The 17084-nt window shown below is 42.8% G+C and overlaps 1 protein-coding gene across 8 annotated transcripts in view; it reads right to left on the bottom strand.

Moving 5' to 3' along the window:
* The window catches only part of CTNND2 (catenin delta 2), a 1171885-nt gene that overhangs the window by 222174 nt on the left and 932627 nt on the right, over positions 1 to 17084 (bottom strand). For all 8 annotated transcript variants that reach the window (XM_008164383.4, XM_008164381.4, XM_065584231.1 and 5 more), the window contains one exon: positions 7741 to 7954. In XM_008164383.4, the coding sequence (XP_008162605.2) occupies positions 7741 to 7954 (214 nt within the window). The remainder of the gene's footprint in view (positions 1 to 7740; positions 7955 to 17084) is intronic.

The following is a 17084-nucleotide window of genomic DNA, read 5'->3' on the forward strand; positions in this document are numbered from 1 at the left end:
GGGGGCGAGGGCTCTGGCTGGGGGTGCTGGCTCTGGGGTGGGGCCAGGGATGATGGGTTTGGGGTGCAGGAGGGGGCTCTAGGCTGGGGGCTGGAGGCGAGGGGTTTGGAGTATAGGAGAGGACTCCAGGCTGAGGCAGGGGGTTGGGGTATGGGAGGGGTACAGGCTGTGGGCTAAGGGTGCAGGTCCTGGGGTGGAGTCAGAAATAAGGGGTTCAGGGTGTGGGAGGGGGCTCCAGGCTGGAGCAGGAGGTTGGAGTGCGGGTGTGTGGGAGGGTTCCGTCGGGGGTGCAGGCTCTGGGGTGGGGCTGTGGATGAGAGGTTTGGGGTGTAGGAGGGTGCTCCAGGCTGGGACTGAGGGGTTTGGAGGGCAGAAGGGGGATCAGGGCTGGGGCCAAAGGCAGGGGTGTGGGAGGGGGTTCAGGGTCTGGGTAGCGCTTACCTTAGGCAGCTCCCAGAAGCAGTGGCAAGTCCCCCCTCTGGCTCCTACACAGAGACGCAGCCAGGTGGCTCTGCGCACTGTCCCGTCCACAGGCACTGCCCCTGCAGCTCCCATTGGCTGCAGTTCCCGGCCAATGGGAGCTGTGGAGCTGGTGCTTGGGGAGGGGGCAGCACGCAGAGCTCCCTGGCTGCCCTATAGCTAGAAGCCGGAGAGAGAAGATGCCGCTACTTCTGGGAGCTGCACGGAGTCATGGCAGGCAGGGAACTGACTTTTAACAGCCCAGTCAGCAGTGCTGACCAGAGCCGCCAGGGTCCTTTTTGACCGGGCATTATGGTTGAAAACCAGACACCTGGCAACCCTAATAGTAGCAGAAGTCCCTGCTGCAAGAACCGAGAAGGATCTAAACAGAAAACCCATCTTTTTGACATAGCTTTATCAAACACTTAACACTGTACTAGTGGAAAACTGAAAGAATTAAAGTAAACCTGTTTACTTTATGGCATAAGTGTGGTATAGAAAGACAGATAAACAGAGTGAGAGACAATTGGAAGTCACAAAAGAGGACTTCTTATAGGGCATTCAACTTTTCTTAAAATAAGATTTGGAGCCTGTTTAGAGGAGCTTTTCATACTGAAGGTGTTTTCCTTTAACCATTTCCCCCCATACTTTTCTTTCTATGTTCTGTATTTTACCAATAAACTGCTTTTAAATAAGCAAAATGGATGTGGAGACAGTTACATTTGGAATAACCACTCTTGTGAGGAAAGAAATAAGCTGTTCTGTGACTGTAGGGAGGCTGAATCGGGAGTAGAGTAATGGCAAAAGTAACTGGGCAAGGGAAAATCGTGTTATAGTTCCTCTGCAGTGGCACTGGAGTGACCGAGAGCTAGTATGGGAATAAGCAGGGCCAGATTTCCAAGTAGGCACAGTAGGAATCTACCTAGGGGCACCAGCATTCTAGGGGCACCTAAAAATTCAAAGTTTGCTGGTCCCGGTTCCTGGCAGGGAGTGGGGCTGGCTGAGTGGGAGACGGAGCCCTGCTGGAGTGCTTCAGCTGGCAGGGACAGCAAAGCAGCCCCCTGTGGCAGGGGAGGAGCTCAGCAGTCCAATGCAGGGGGCCCTGCCAGGCAAGTGAGTCTTCAGAAAGCCAGGCCTGGGCAGACTCTGTTCCTGCTCCAGCCTGGCTGATAGTGCCACTCCTGAGGGGCCAGCGTAATTCCCGACCAGCCCTGCCCACACTACCAGCGCGCTCCGCCAGGCAGACATAGTCACGTCCCAGCGGTGAGTGTGGCTGGGGGACAGGGTATGAGACAGTGGGTCTCTGGGAGGTTTGTGGGGGGGCTTTGGGCAGTGAGGGGGTGGGGAAGGTCTTTGTGTGTTGAGGTGCTGGACAGTGGAGGTCTGTGTGGGGCACTGGGCAGTTGTGGTGGTAGGGCTTTGTGGCAGCACGCCTGAAAGTTAAAAGTGTTGGGGTACCCTGGCCAACCATGGCAGTTTGGCGCTGCGATGGTGGGAGTACCCTGCAGATCTGGCTGCTGCGGCCAGTGAGGGGGCTCTGAGTTGGCTGGCGCAGGTAGCAGGGGGCCCCTGGAGCTCCGGGCTGCCTTGGGTGGTGGGTAGCCCTGCAGCTCCCAGTCACCAAGGGCAGCAGAGCCCCAGGCAGCTCCCAGCTGCTGAGGGCAGCAGGGGCCCCCAGAGCTCCAAGCCTCGGGCAGTAGGGGACCCTACCTGCTACCTATGTGATTGTTTTAATTAAATGTATTTTTGTTATTGTATTGAATAAATATTTAAATTATCATTTATATTTCTTTTTGTTTAATTTTTTACGGAAAACACGAATGCCAGCTGTAGGTGGTCGGGGAAGGGAGGCTGAAGATGCTGTGCTTGGGGTCATGCAAGGTGTAAATCCGGCCCTGGGCATAAGAAGAGTAGAATGTCTACCAGGAGCTGGGTCTTGCTACAACTGTACAAATCCTACCATGCTTTGTGAGCTGAGAATAAAACTTTATTTTTTAAAAAATTCATCTGCAAATTAAGGAACTTTAAAAAGAAATGAGATAGAAGTTTGAATTGAGAAAATATACTGAAAAAACAATTCCTTTCATTCACTAGCTTGCATATTACCAGGGATTATAACAATTTCTTAAATCTTCTGTGAGACTGATAATCTTCATAGATGAATGCAAATCACAGTGAAAAATTAAACTGGGCGAGACTCTCGAGAATATTAACATATGCAGAATATGTGCATAAGATTATTTCATCCAAAATCATTATACAATGACTCCAATAGGATTTAAATAAAATACTGATCATCTTTTCACAATAATCATTTTAAGGAAAGAATATTATCCAGTATACAGCTTCATTTAGGCAATGGATAAATATATTCTACTGTAAATAGATTTTACAGTGTAAATTGTCCAGCTGTTTTATAGGCATGCCTGGATTTGCAGAATGTAAATATAAGCCAAAGCCTAGAGTTTAAAATTCTCTTATTTTGCAAAAGGCCTGCTAACCCCTACTCTACAAAAATTCCAAAACCTGGAAAAAGTCTTTCTCTTCTTGTTTGACCCTATGGCTTCTCAAATGTATTCACCTTTATTCCCTCACTAGTTCCAAACATGTATCATGTGTGCAGTTTAAAATTAGTTATACAGTGACTTGTATGTAGATATTTACATTATTTTTACTCCAATTTCTCCTGCCTTATTTACAGTACCACAGAGTCCAGGAGCAGTCCCCTTATGTTCAATATTGCCTAAACATAAATCAAAAGATTTTAAGAGATAATTTATTGGGCTTAACATGAACAAAGACGTTAACACAGTAGCATCTTATTAGTTACAAAGAAGAACAATTTTAAATAATTTCTCAACGTGAATTTTAAATGTGTGCACTGCTCACAAAGGGTGAAGCCACAAGTGAGTGCTACAGGACATTCCAAATGCTTCACTCTATTATAAATATAATTGCAGAAAGGCTGATCCAGTGGTTAGGGCCCTAGTCTGGGCTGTAGAAGACCTATGTTCAAGTCCCTGCTCTGAGAAAAACTTCTTGTGTGACCCTTGACAGGCCAGTTAGTCTCCCAGGCCCAAATCCACAAAGGTATCTTGCTACTTAAGTCCCAGTTTTGGCTCTACTGTGATCAATAAAAATGGCAAATCTTGCAGGTGCCTACACTCATTTGGTGCCCAAGTTTCAGCTTCTGGGCGTGCACACTGCTGCCTCCCTCTAGGCATCTGAATGCCCATCTCCCATGTAAGCCACAGAGCAATTCAGAAGCCAGAGAAGAAGATAGGGGTTCAGCTGCCTAACTTGTGCTCAGGGCCTGATTTGGCAGGCATGTTCAGAGGTCCCCTTCTGGATTGGATCCCTTTCAAGACCTGGGTGGAGGAGGTGATGATGGCCACTTTATAACTTTTAGTGCAGTGTTTACAGCACTTGCCTGGGATGTGAGAGGCCCAGGCTCAATTCTCCCTTTCTCTGCCAGAGGGGGAGGAAGGATTTGAACAGGGGTCACCCAGAGCTACAACCACGGGACTATGAGATAGTCTGATGTAGGACTCCCTCTGTCTCTCCTGTTGAAGCTGTTCCACTGTGGATAAATAGTGAAAGAGTCATTGGTGCAGGAGGACTGGACCCAGGGTCTCCCACCTCCTAGCTGAGTGCACTAACTACTAGTACAGAGTCATTCCCTTTCCCATGCTCATACTCTCTCCCCCTCTAAGCCAGTGATTAAGTATTTAACCATAGTGAAACAGTCACTGGGTCAGAGAGACAGACAGAATGACTATGTAGCCTGGTGCTCAGGACATCCCCTGGGAGTGGGAGACCAAGGGTCCAGTGCCCCTGCTCCAGTCACTCCATCCACCTATCTCTCCCCATATATTGTATAGGGAGCCTAGGCACCTTAGTTAGGCTTTGTGGATTGCAGTCTTGTTCCTGTCATTTTCTAGGCACCTAAAAGTTAGGTCTTGTCTTCACATACAGTGACATAGCTGCACCAGTGCAGTTGCGCCATTGTAGCACTTCATTGTGGTGCTACTGTGTCAATGGGAGAGCTTCTCCCATGGGCATAGATAATCCACCTCTCCCACAGGGAGTAGCTATGTTGATGGGAGAAGCTGTCCCGTCGACATAGCTCTGTGTACATGGGGACTTAGGTCGGTATAACTAGGTCACTCAGTGCTGTGGATTTTTCACACCCCTGAGCAACGTAGTAATACTGACATAGGGCCATAGTGTAGACCTGGCCTTAGGCACTATGACGCTCAGTGTTAAAAAAGCAAACAAACGCCTCAGTCCTTTTGTGGATCTGGACCTCTGTGTTTCAATTCCCTATGTGTGAAATGGGGACAGTGATACTTCCCTACCTCACAGGGATGTTGTGATGATAAATATATTAAATACTGAGGCACTGAGATACTATGGTGATGGGGGCCATGTAAATAAGACAGGTATAGGACTATGATGGAGCCAATAATATCCTCTAAAATTAATGAAAATAGGTTTTCTATAGGATGGATGGATAAAAAACATTATATATAATCAGACTCATTACATAATTCTATATTATGTCTATTGTTGATACATACAATATATTCATTCACTAGCCAAAGGAGGATCTGCTGATGTAGTATATCCCATTCACCCTATTCAAGGAGGTGACTGCAACCAACAGAAGCTTCCTCTCTCTGGGACCTACCACCAACTTAGGTGTGGTACCAAAGGAATATTCTCTCTCACACCACTACAAGAGGAGGCTAATGAAAGAGTTATTTTCCCTTTTCCAGAAAAGACAGTAGGGAAGAAATCTGACGGGCGGCAGCTCCCACACTACAGAGTCGTTACAGAGAGCAAGTGGGGACCCTGATGAAGAGGCCCAATACCAGTCTGGCTACTGAAGGATTCAAGCTCTGAGGCATAGTGAACATCATTTCTTGGGATAGGAGCCCAGCAGAGCAGTAGCACTACCGGTCATTCATGATCAAACTTAAAGTGTCTCCCATACAGAGAGGCACAGAAACACAAATAGCCGGTGGGCCACAAATAGCCGGTGGGCTATATAATCAGTAAAAAACGCAATGAAATCCTGAGCTACAAATGGCTTTGATTCCATTCAACAACTTCACTCTGCCCGGCTCTACTCATTTCTCCCCTTTTATATATGCTTAGTACTCTCTCTGACTGCGATCCTTCCTCTTAGCTACGGCTTTCATTGCAGCTACTGGTTACAACTATTAAAGGTCAGAGTTTGGCACCTGTCATTAGCAGTCACATAGTTTGAAGATAAAAATAAGCTAACATGCCCTCAGATTGGTTATCTTTCATTGGTAGTGCATGAGAATTCAGTGATATATTGTTTAATGCATGGAATATACAGGGTAGCTTATTCTCTTAAAAATTGAATAATGATCTCTTTCGTATTACAGCAGCAGATACCACGGAAACTTCCATGATAGCTACTGAAGGAGTTCATTAGCACTTTGCTACTCATTTGCTCAGAGTAAGCAGGCAGAGTGCTCCCTGGAGTCAGGAGACAGACAACACAACCAAGAGCAGAACAAATATGTTGAAACTGAAGTAGTAGTTTCACTTTATTAGGTTTGTCAGTAATTCTGTCACTCAGCAGGATGCATCATCAGAGCCCCATGTAGCACAGCATCTTCTTGACAAGAAGAATCTAATAAATCACGAATAACAGGTATGAGATGAAAAGTGTGATCATTAAGAAACAAAATTAAATACAAAAATCTACACTTAAAATACATTATGGAGCTGATTCACGCACCCTTGAGCAAGGAAATTCTGAGTCAACACATGGCTGGTGTTCTTATCAATTGTCTTAAACAGTGGACGATCTTCTGAAAAAGTGGAGAGGGGTGTGTGTATATAGATCCTTGTATCACTAAAGACTAGAATTTTTATCATATCCATTAGTAAAAAAAAGTTTCAATGGAGATATGGACACTGTAAAAAACTAAAGAGATCTTAAGATTTTTGATTTGTAACATGAAATTAATTTTCACATCACTGACATTTTAATAGCCAAGAGAAGGGTCAAATTACAGAGGATTTAAAAATCTTCCTATGGTTTTTTGCTTAACATATTTTCTTTCACATATCTGCAAGCACCCTCCTCTTGCAGGGGGAGCTGATGTAACATGACAAAGCTTTATGAAAAGTGAACTCTGCTCATGTACAGTCATTACTGACAGAGGGCCCCACTCTCTGGAAAGGGAAGTTTGTGATATACTGCAAATAGGAGTGAAAAATAAGTAACATTCATGTGTAACCAGCACTCAAATTGGGAGGAGGTGAAGTTTACAACGGATTATGACACATTTCCACTTCTCATTTCTGCTGGACAAAAACAAGCTGAGGAAAAGGAGCTTTATATCTCATTTTCATGCTACCTATCTTGGCCCACTGAAACACTGTGTATAGTATATGTCAAGTATCCTTTCAGCTGTGTGCTTTTCACCTTAGCACCAAAACACACAAACAAATCCCTAAAAAGAAGTAACTGCTCTTAACATTTAGTTTAAATTAGGGTGGTTTTGGTCAAAAATGGATGAAAAATATTTAAAACACTGGAGAATTTAATAGTGAGGGATTTTGTTTGTTCTTTTGCTGTGTGGCTCAAAAACCAATACCCACACTGTATTAAAAACAAAGCAAATCCAGAAACAATTGCAGACCAGATTTTACCCTGTCACAATATGAAATAATTTCTTTACCAAACTCTGCTCTCTGTATTTACAGTATATACTGTTCAGTATGCCATTTTCACAATGAAAGAAAATACTGCCCATATCCTCAACATACTTCCCCCACACATATTTCTATAAGAAGCAAAGAAGAGTAAAGCAGGCTTTGCAAATTTAGGATATGGTGTGGCATAACTCCACTCTGAAGAATTACAAGGGGGAACACATACCCAATGATGGAATTGTTAGCACAAAGAATAACCTGTGTTTAGAATACAATCACATCAACACAGTTCTCCACTAGTGGGGGGGGGGGGGAGAGAGTGAACCAGGTCAGAAAATCACTGCTGCTTCAGTAAGTGTCTGTTAAATATTGATTGGAGTCACTCAATATTTTGCCTTTCCAAAGAACCTGAAAGTGTACATTTGTTGGCATATGATAGTTGCAAAGTAGGGAAGATAGTGATAAAGCAAAAGGTTATTTATGAAGCAACTGATACACATCACTGTGCTGCACAAATACTACTGAACTAGTACCTAGTTAGTACTTGATATTATGAAAAAAAATACATAGAAAGAATCAAACCTGTGACCAGTTCTCTGATTTCCAAATCTGTAGTCTTGCGGAGCAATCGTACTAATGCTGGGATACCACCACAGTTTTTCAGAGCAATTTTGTTGTCATCATTTGCTTTCCCATACACCAAGTTTCTCAAAGCTCCACAGGCACTACGGTGGACTTCTGTCATTCGATGATCCAACAGGTCCACCAGTAACTGTATTCCTCCTTGTCTTCTTATCTGAAACAGCCAAAAGTGACAACCATGATATTAGGAAATGAGCAGGTGTAGTGCACACGTTATTCAGCTTAATAAACAGTGGTTCTCAAATTAAGGGTATGCATAGCACTTGCTTGTGGTCCAAGAAGAGCTGCAAGTTCATATGGTGCTGACTCCTCCCCTTTGACAGCACTGAAAGCAAAGCTCTTTGCAGTGAAGATCCTGGACAACTGTTAAAGCAACTGAAACAATGAGATGCCAAAACAATTGCCTCAACAAGGGACTTCTGCAATTGTCCGGTAAGCCTAATTTCATTACTAGGCAAATTGGTTGAAACTATAGTAAAGAACAGAATTGTCAGAAACACAGCTGAACACGACATGTTGCAGAAGAATCAACACGGCTTTTGTAAAGAGAAATTATGCCTCACCAATGTATTAGTATCCTTTGACGGGGTCAATAAACATGTGGGCAAGGGTGATCTTGGGGATATAGTATGCCTGAACTTTCAGACAGCCTTTGCCAAGGTTCCACACCAAAGGCTCTAAAGCAAAATAACCAGTCATGGAATAAGAGGGAAAGTCCTCTCACAGATCAGTAACTGATTAAAAGGTCGAAAACCATTTCAACATATTCATTACTGATCTGGAGAAAATAGTAAACAGCGAGGAGGCAAAGTTTGCAGACAATGCAAAATTACTCAAAATAATTACTTGGGGTCATTGTGGATAGTTCGATAGTTCTCTAAAAACATCTGATCATTGTGCAGCAGCAGTCAAACAAGCTACCAGAATGTTAGTATCCATTGGGAAAGGGATAGTTACTAAAGCAGAAAATTAAAGCCTCTCTGTATAAATCCATGATACGCCCACACCTAGACTACTGAGTGCAGGTCTGGTCACCCCAGCTCAAAAAAAAAAAATAGAATTGGAAAAAGTACAGAGAAGGGCAACAAAAATGATTAGAGGTATGGAACAGTTTCCATATCTGGAGAAGTTAAAAAGACTGGAACTACGCAGGGATATAATAGAGGTTTATAAAATCATGAATGGTGTGGAGAAAGTGACTAAGGATGTGTCACTTCACATAACACATGAACCAAGGCCCACTCAATGAAAATTAATAAATAGCAGGTTTAAAACAAGCATGGGGAGTACTTTTTCACATAACTCAGTCAACCTTTGGAATTCATTTCCAGGGATGTTCTGAAGGCCAAAAGTATAACTTGGTTCAAAAAAGAATAAAATAAGTTCACCGAGGATAGGTCTATCAATGGCTATTAGCCAAGATGGTCAGGGATGCAACCCCATGCTCTCGGTATCCCTAAATCTCTGACTGCCAGAAGCTGTGAGTGGATGACAGGGGATGGATAACCAGTAATCGTCCTGTTCTGTTCATTCCCTCTGAATCGTTTGGCACTGGCCACTGTCGGAAGACAGGATACTGGGCTAATGGACCACTGGTCTGACCCAGTGTGGCCATTCTTATGTAGTAAATTATAATTATTTGTTAAAATATGATCAATGTTGTGTGTGTTCATACATTTAGTCTGTTTATCTGAAACCAAGAATGGAAGACGCTTTCATCCCTTTTAAAATATGTACCTTTTTCAGTGTCAAAATTTGAGCATTAAAAATTATATGCTGGTGAAATAACAGTAATCACTTTTCTGTTCCCCTATGTACTATGGCACATCATGACATCACTGTTTTAGGATATGAATCATGTAATACAAAGTGCCTCAATAGAGAGATGCAGGTACATCGTGTTAATTTATATATTTTTTTACTGTTTACAGAACAGAACATTCTTGTCCATATAATATTCACATTACAAAGAATAAAGTATTTAAATTAAAATAGTAATTATTTGACGATAATCTATATTTTCCCCCAGAGTATTAATTGCAATTCAATGTTCCCTACATGGTGTTCACCTGTCTAGGCATTCTGTAGACTATCTATAAAGCACAGTGGTCAGTGGTAAAACCAGAGGTTGGCCATGATTGTGGCTGGATAATGGTACATAACATCAGACTCATGCCAGGAGTTCATTCATCTCTCTGTCACTCTGTGTTTGTGCAAGCTGAGGAACACTGATGCCTCTCAGTTCAGAAAACACAAAAATAGATCAAAAATAATATGTTCTGCAATATATCTGACTGATCCAAAACTCAACTACTGCAAATATGATCACTTGCAATGCAAGATATTTGCCACTTTCTAAATCAGATACATTTACTGACAAGAAACTTTCACTTTTGAATCCATCACTAACCTTTTGAAACCAACGTGTAAGCTTTTTCTAATATATCATATTTTCAAACCTGATGTGTTGCATGAGGAACAGCTATATCACCCACTTGACACAATATGCAACATTTGCTGAAAGAAATCGACTCAGAACTGAACTTAATATATCAAGAACTAAACTTGATACATCAATTCAGTAAAAGGTACATGAAGTGCTGAACTCGATATTTCAGTCTTCAGAGAGGGATGCTTATGTGATTTGATGGAAGATAATGAGAGAAAACATTTGGATTAAAAGCAAATATACCCAGTGTATCACTCGTTTTGCTATGATGTGTGACATCAGTAACAATGGAATAAAAAACAGAGACCATAGGGCTGGACTATAGAGTTTTAAAATAAAAGATGTGCAAAATGATTTTTGATAAATACTTCCATGATTGCTTAGAAAAAGATTGAAATAGTGATGGGAGCAAAAAGGAATTTCAAGCAAGTACACCTAGAATAAACATTTTTCATGTATGTGATATAACTCAGCTGATCACCTCAAGGGGCTCTGTCACGCTTCATGTATGCGCTGCATCTGTGATCTCTGTCCCAGTCTCTGCATGGACACTATTTCCAAGTGACAGCCTTCTATCTGCACCTCTCCCAGAGTGGAACCCTGTGATTCACGCTGCTCTAAACTGGATCATCAGGATACAACCCCCCTCCCCCAATACACACACACTTTTTACCAACTGTACTGTTACAGTTACAGGGAGAATGGTGCCTTAGACTCCATTCCCCCTTTGCAATCCTTCTCGAGTGCACTGCTTAGGTTTTGCTACCTTCACCTCTCTCTGGATGGAACCTGCAGTTGCACCACTCTTAGGTTGGATCCCTAGGTGGCAGCCCCGTTTCCAACCATGATAACTCAGCAGGCCCAAATGAATTGGGGGGCCTGCAATCAACTTCCCTCTAGGAATATCTGACCAGTGGCTGATTAAAGTGATACAAAACCGATTCTTCAAAACAAATGTACTGTAATAGCAATCGGAGAAAAGTAAACAACACAGCATGATAGCCACAACAATAATAAATAATAATAATACCACCTAGCTCTTATATTGTGTTTTTCCATCAGCAGGGCTTAAAGTGTTTTACAAAGTAGATCATTATCCCCATTTTACAGATGAGTAAACACAAGCCTAAATACCTTTGATCTTACCTCAACCTTAACATTCCCTTGCATATTTTGGTAAGTTCTACTTAGGTCAGGTACCTGCACCTCTGGACTGGGAGAGAGAAACTCTCCTACTGCAGACGCTGTTGTCAGTCACTCTACATCTGTGTCTCCCATCAGCAACTTTCCTTGAGCAGCTCCCAACTCCCTTTCTCTAGGGGGCCTTTATAAGCATTTTGTGTCATTTTGATCTCTAAGCTTGTTGCCTCGACAAAGCAGCTGGGTCACTGTACTGGAGCCTGGAAATCACCTCTTCACAGCTTGGCTATTGACTTTCGAGGGTTTGCTGTCCTGTTTCTTACTTGGACTATTGTGTTACCTCCATACTTTTTTACCCAACAGCTCACTATTAAACTGTACCAGTAAATTCCCACCTTCCAATAGCGCAATATAACTATGCATTGACTATCTTAATAGGTAAGTCACATAATCATAAAATTAGTACAGATGAACCTCCACAGGCTCTATAAACATTAATTAATTAAGACTCATAACCCTCTTATGAGGTATAATGAAGGATTATTACCTCCTGTTTACAGTTAGAGCAACTGAAGCACAGGAAAGTAAAATGATTTGCTCATGGTCCTAGAAGGAGTTTCAGACATAGCTGGGAGAAGTGATATATCCTGAGTTCCAGAGGCAAATACTCAGCTGGTGTAAATTGTTATAACTCCATTGACTTCAATAGAGCTTTGGCCATATAAGTACCTAAGGTAGAGAGATATATGATGATTTGCACAAGCTAAGGTTAAGAACCTACTGTACACTGACATGAAAACTGACAAGGGTTTGCGTTGTGCCTGTCTTCAGGTGAGATGATGAGAAAATTGTTAGGTATAATATTGACTAATATACAAGTGGCTACTTTTTTACTTCATTCACAAGGTAAAATGACCATGTATGCAGACAGGGTGTTTGCTCACCACGACAAATGATTAGTGTAGCACTGGATCATCTAAAGACTCAAGGGCCAAACTCTGCTCTCATTTACACAAATCAATTGCAGAATAACCCACTGGAATTACCTATATTATATCAAAAACATAAACCATACCTGCTATTTAAGGAGGTGGTCTTGGAATAATCTTCACTTTGGCCAGGCAACAAGTTACAGTAGCAATAATTGATATATTGATGTTCACCTATATCCACAACTCTGTGTGTATATATGCTAGTGCCGCTGCACTACATCTGAATGCATTCACATGTAATGACTAAACAACTTCTACATTGCATCACTATTTTCCTAACAGTGTGCTCCCTATTGTCACATAACAGGAGTCTTTTGGAAAGGTAATGTATCAGTTTCCATGGCTGTCTCATCTGTATCATTGATTGGTGCACTAGCTTCAGTGGTGGACAAATCATGGTCAGCCTTCAGTGTGTTTCTTCTAGGAAATTTATCAGTGTCAATGGCTTACTCTATCACTTGGTAAATTAAGTATATATCTGGTCAACAGGCAGCATATCCATTGACATAATAAAAAGTCAATATTATATTGAAGATGTGTCAGAGCCAACATGGATACTCTTGATATAGCTGTATGACATTAAGTTAGTGACTTATTTGATTGATAATACACTGTACCAGACAAATAAGCTATCAGATTTAACAGCGGATGTATTTTTTCCAGAATGACCACGTATTCATTTCAGTATAATATTTCTTAAAAGATAACTTGTGTAGTTCAATATTTATAACATGTATTCTATGACTAAAATTTTAATTGAGTGACACCTCCAATCTGAGGTTGTGCTTATTGAAAGGAGGGGACATTTTGTGAGAATTAATTGGGTTTATGGATTAGCCAACTAAGAATGAGGTTCTAATGTATGTGTTTAAATTAAAAGAGCATTCCTGGGATTATGGATGGAAAGATAAAGCACATTTTTTCCAACTATCCTAATATCACCTTCCGTTCTGAGCTTTTGTGTTCTAATCTTAAACATTTGGTGCATATACAAATAATATCTCCTAATGCATGTGCAACTGATTTTCAGGGTTACCCAGACTGAGGAGGATGAAACACCTCCTTACTATAACTGACAAAATACACTTACATCTGTGTATATACTAATGCTGAGACTTCCACGTTCAAATTGAGAATAATTATGGCTGGAGACAGGGCAGGATCAAAAAAGGGGGGAGGGTAGAGATCTCCTGCTGCCACCCTGGGGGCAGCTGTGGGACCCTTGTGCAATTTAGAACATTCTTAGTGATACTCTAATTATATAGAATCATAGAATATCAGGGTTGGCAGGGACCTCAGGAGGTCATCTAGTCCAATCCGCTGCTCAGAGCAGGACCAATCCCCAACTAAATCATCCCAGCCAGGGCTTTGTCAAGCCTAACCTTAAAAACCTCTAAGGAAAGAGATTCTACCATCTTCCTAGGTAACCCATTCCAGTGCTTCACCACCATCCTAGTGAAATTTTTTTTCCTAATATCCAACCTAAACCTCCCCCACTGCAACTTGAGACCATTACTCCTTGTTCTGTCATCTGGTACCACTGAGAACAGTCGAGATCCATCCTCTTTGGAACCCCCTTTCAGGTAGTTGAAAGCAGCTATCAGATCCCCCCCTCATTCTTCTCTTCTGCAGACTAAACAATCCCAGTTCCCTCAGCCTCTCCTCATAAGTCATGTGCTCCAGCCCCCTAATCATTTTTGCTGCCCTCTGCTGGACTCTTTCCAATTTTTCCACATCCTTCTTGTAGTGTGAGGCCCAAAACTGGACACAGTACTCCAGATGAGGCCTCACCAATGTTGAATAGAGGGGAATGATCACGTCCCTCGATCTGCTGGCAATGCCCCTACTTATACAGCCCAAAATGCCGTTAGTCTTCTTGGCTACAAGGGCACACTGTCAACTCATATTCAGCTTCTGGTCCACTGTAACCCTAGGTCCTTTTCTGCAGCACTGCTGCCTAGCCATTCGGTCCCTAGTCTGTAGTACTGCATGAGATTCTTCCGTCCTAAGTGCAGGACTATGCACTTGTCCTTGTTGAACCTCATCAGTTTTCTTTTGGCCAATCCTCTAATTTGTCTAGGTCCCTCTGTATCGTAACCCTACCCTCCAGCGTATCTACCACTCCTCCCATGTTAGTGTCATCTGCAAACTTGCTGAGAGTGCAGTCCACACCATCCTCCAGATCATTAATGAAGATATTGAACAAAACCGGCCCCAGGACTGACCCTTGGGGCACTCCGCTTGATACCGGCTGCCAATTAGACATGGAGCCATTGATCACTACCCATTGAGCCCGATGATCTAGCCAGCTTTCTATCCACCTTATAGTCCATTCATCCAGCCCATACTTCTTTAACTTGCCGGCAAGAATACTGTGGGAGACCGTATCAAAAGCTTTGCTAAAGTCAAGGAATAACACATCCACTGCTTTCCCCTCATCCACAGACCCAGTTATCTCCTCATAGAAGGCAATTAGGTTAGTCAGGCATGACTTGCCCTTGGTGAATCCATGCTGACTGTTCCTGATCACTTTCCTCTCCTCTAAGTGCTTCAGAATTGATTCCTTGAGGACCTGCTCCATGATTTTTCCAGGGACTGAGGTGAGGCTGACTGGCCTGTAGTTCCCCAGATCCTCCTTCTTCCCTTTTTTAAAGATGGGCAGTATATTAGCCTTTTTCCAGTCATCCGGGACCACCCCCAATCGCCATGAGTTTTCAAAGATAATGGCCAATGGCTCTGCAATCATGTCCGCCAACTCCTTTAGCACCCTCGGATGCAGCGCATCCGGCCCCATGGATTTGTGCTCATCCAGCTTTTCTAAATAGTCCCCATAATGGTTCCCTGAGGGTCTGTTCTGCCAATCCAGGATCACTGGTGCATGAAGTGCTCTGGCCTACATCCTATAAAATGAGGAGCTATGAGCAGGTGGTATAGGACAGCCATGTTGGCTTTATGCTAGCTGTCTATTGCCTTTTGCAAGGGGAATCATCAACTGTCTGTGTAAGCCAGAATGGTACAAAAAAGATGGAGAGGGGTCAAGGTTTTAATCCAAGATAGTAAAACTTTCAGCCCCATCTGGCCCAATAGTCTATTGACAGCAAGTCTCCCTGCTGTGCAATAGATCAGAGTTCAGGTCCCAAGAGTCCCAAGGTTTCAGGATTAAGTTGTAATACTGAGAGGGGTTCTCCCACCAGGGCAGGTAATTCACCTCCCTGAGAGGCAGTAGTAGCTAGGTTGACCGAAGAATTCTTCTGTCAATCTGGCACTGTCTATACTGGGGTTAAGTAAGTATACGTCTCTCAGGGCTGTGGATTTTTATGCTGATGTAAATTTCCAGTGTGGACCAGCCCTGAGAGGGTGTATTCAATCTTCAGTGTCAGAAAGCCAGCTGCAGCAGAGTCAGTCTCTTAGCAACACACTGGGCACAGCTGATCCTGCAGGGGCTGCCTGAGTGACTGCACTTACTGACTGGTGGAGGGGTGGAACTAAGCTACTACTTGTCCCAGCAGCAACCAGAGCTTGCTGGCTGCTTAGTGTTCCAAGTACATTAGATCCTGCTTCCTGCTCATGCCCAGCGTGCTATTGTCCCACTTCAGTTCCTGCACTTCTCCATCCTTGACACCCCTAGCTCCAATCCCCGGCTCCACTTCCCGACCACGTCCTCGGCTCATCCACTGGCTCTGGCATTCGACTTCTGATCCCTGCATCTGACCTTCAGCTCCGCTCTCACCTACACTGCCAGGTGTCCCAGTGCCCTGATTCTTGACTCCGGCTCTGCCCCACTCTAAACTCCAGGCCTTGCCACCCCCTTGGTTATGACCATTAGGATCGACTGCTCACATCCCATTTGTGATCCTGACAGCCAGAAAGGAAGAAGATTTTCCTTTTGCAAAATCCTCACTGACATCTGAACAGGCCAAATAAGGAATTATATTTTGAAGAATCCCAGAGGATCTTCCCCAAAACATAAGTCCCTTTCAGGGACAATACTATCAGCCAATCTATGTGGATTAATATATTTTGATTTCTTATTCCTACTCCCTGTTCTACTTGCTAGATAAATTCTATATCTAGCTTTATTGAGATTATTCTGATCAAGAATACTCTCCATGATTTGAGAAGGAAAACAGATTCAAGCATTTGAGGTGCATGAATGAAATTTTGGAATAAGACCACCAACACACTAAGCTAAACAAGAGGATATCTTTTTAAAAGTTGAGAAAAACACCAGACATCAGAATCTGCCCTGTATAAGTGTCATTATGTCAAACTTAAGTGTTTCAGCAAAACTCCCCAAGAGGATGAAACCTATGTAAGCAAAGAAAGCACTTTAGAACCTCAGAGTTACAAACCCCAGAGTTATGAACTGACCAGTCAATCATACATCTCATTTGGAACCAGGAGGACACAATCAGGCAGCAGCAGAAACCAAAAAAAAAACAACAACAACAACAACAAAAAAACCAAAAACCGAAAATGTAAATATAGTACACTACTGTGTTACATGTAAACTACTAAAAAAAAAGGGGGGGGGAGCAGCATTTTTCTTCTGCACAGTAAAGTTTCAAAGCTGTATTAAGTCAGTGTTCAAATGTAAACTTTTGAAAGAACCATAACGTTTTGTTCACAGTTACGAACAACCTCCATTCCCAAGCTGTTTGTAACTCTGAGGTTCTACTGTACTGTGAGTGGTAAACAAATTA

Source organism: Chrysemys picta, chromosome 2 (assembly GCF_011386835.1).
Source record: "Chrysemys picta bellii isolate R12L10 chromosome 2, ASM1138683v2, whole genome shotgun sequence".
Classification (NCBI taxonomy): domain Eukaryota; kingdom Metazoa; phylum Chordata; order Testudines; family Emydidae; genus Chrysemys; species Chrysemys picta.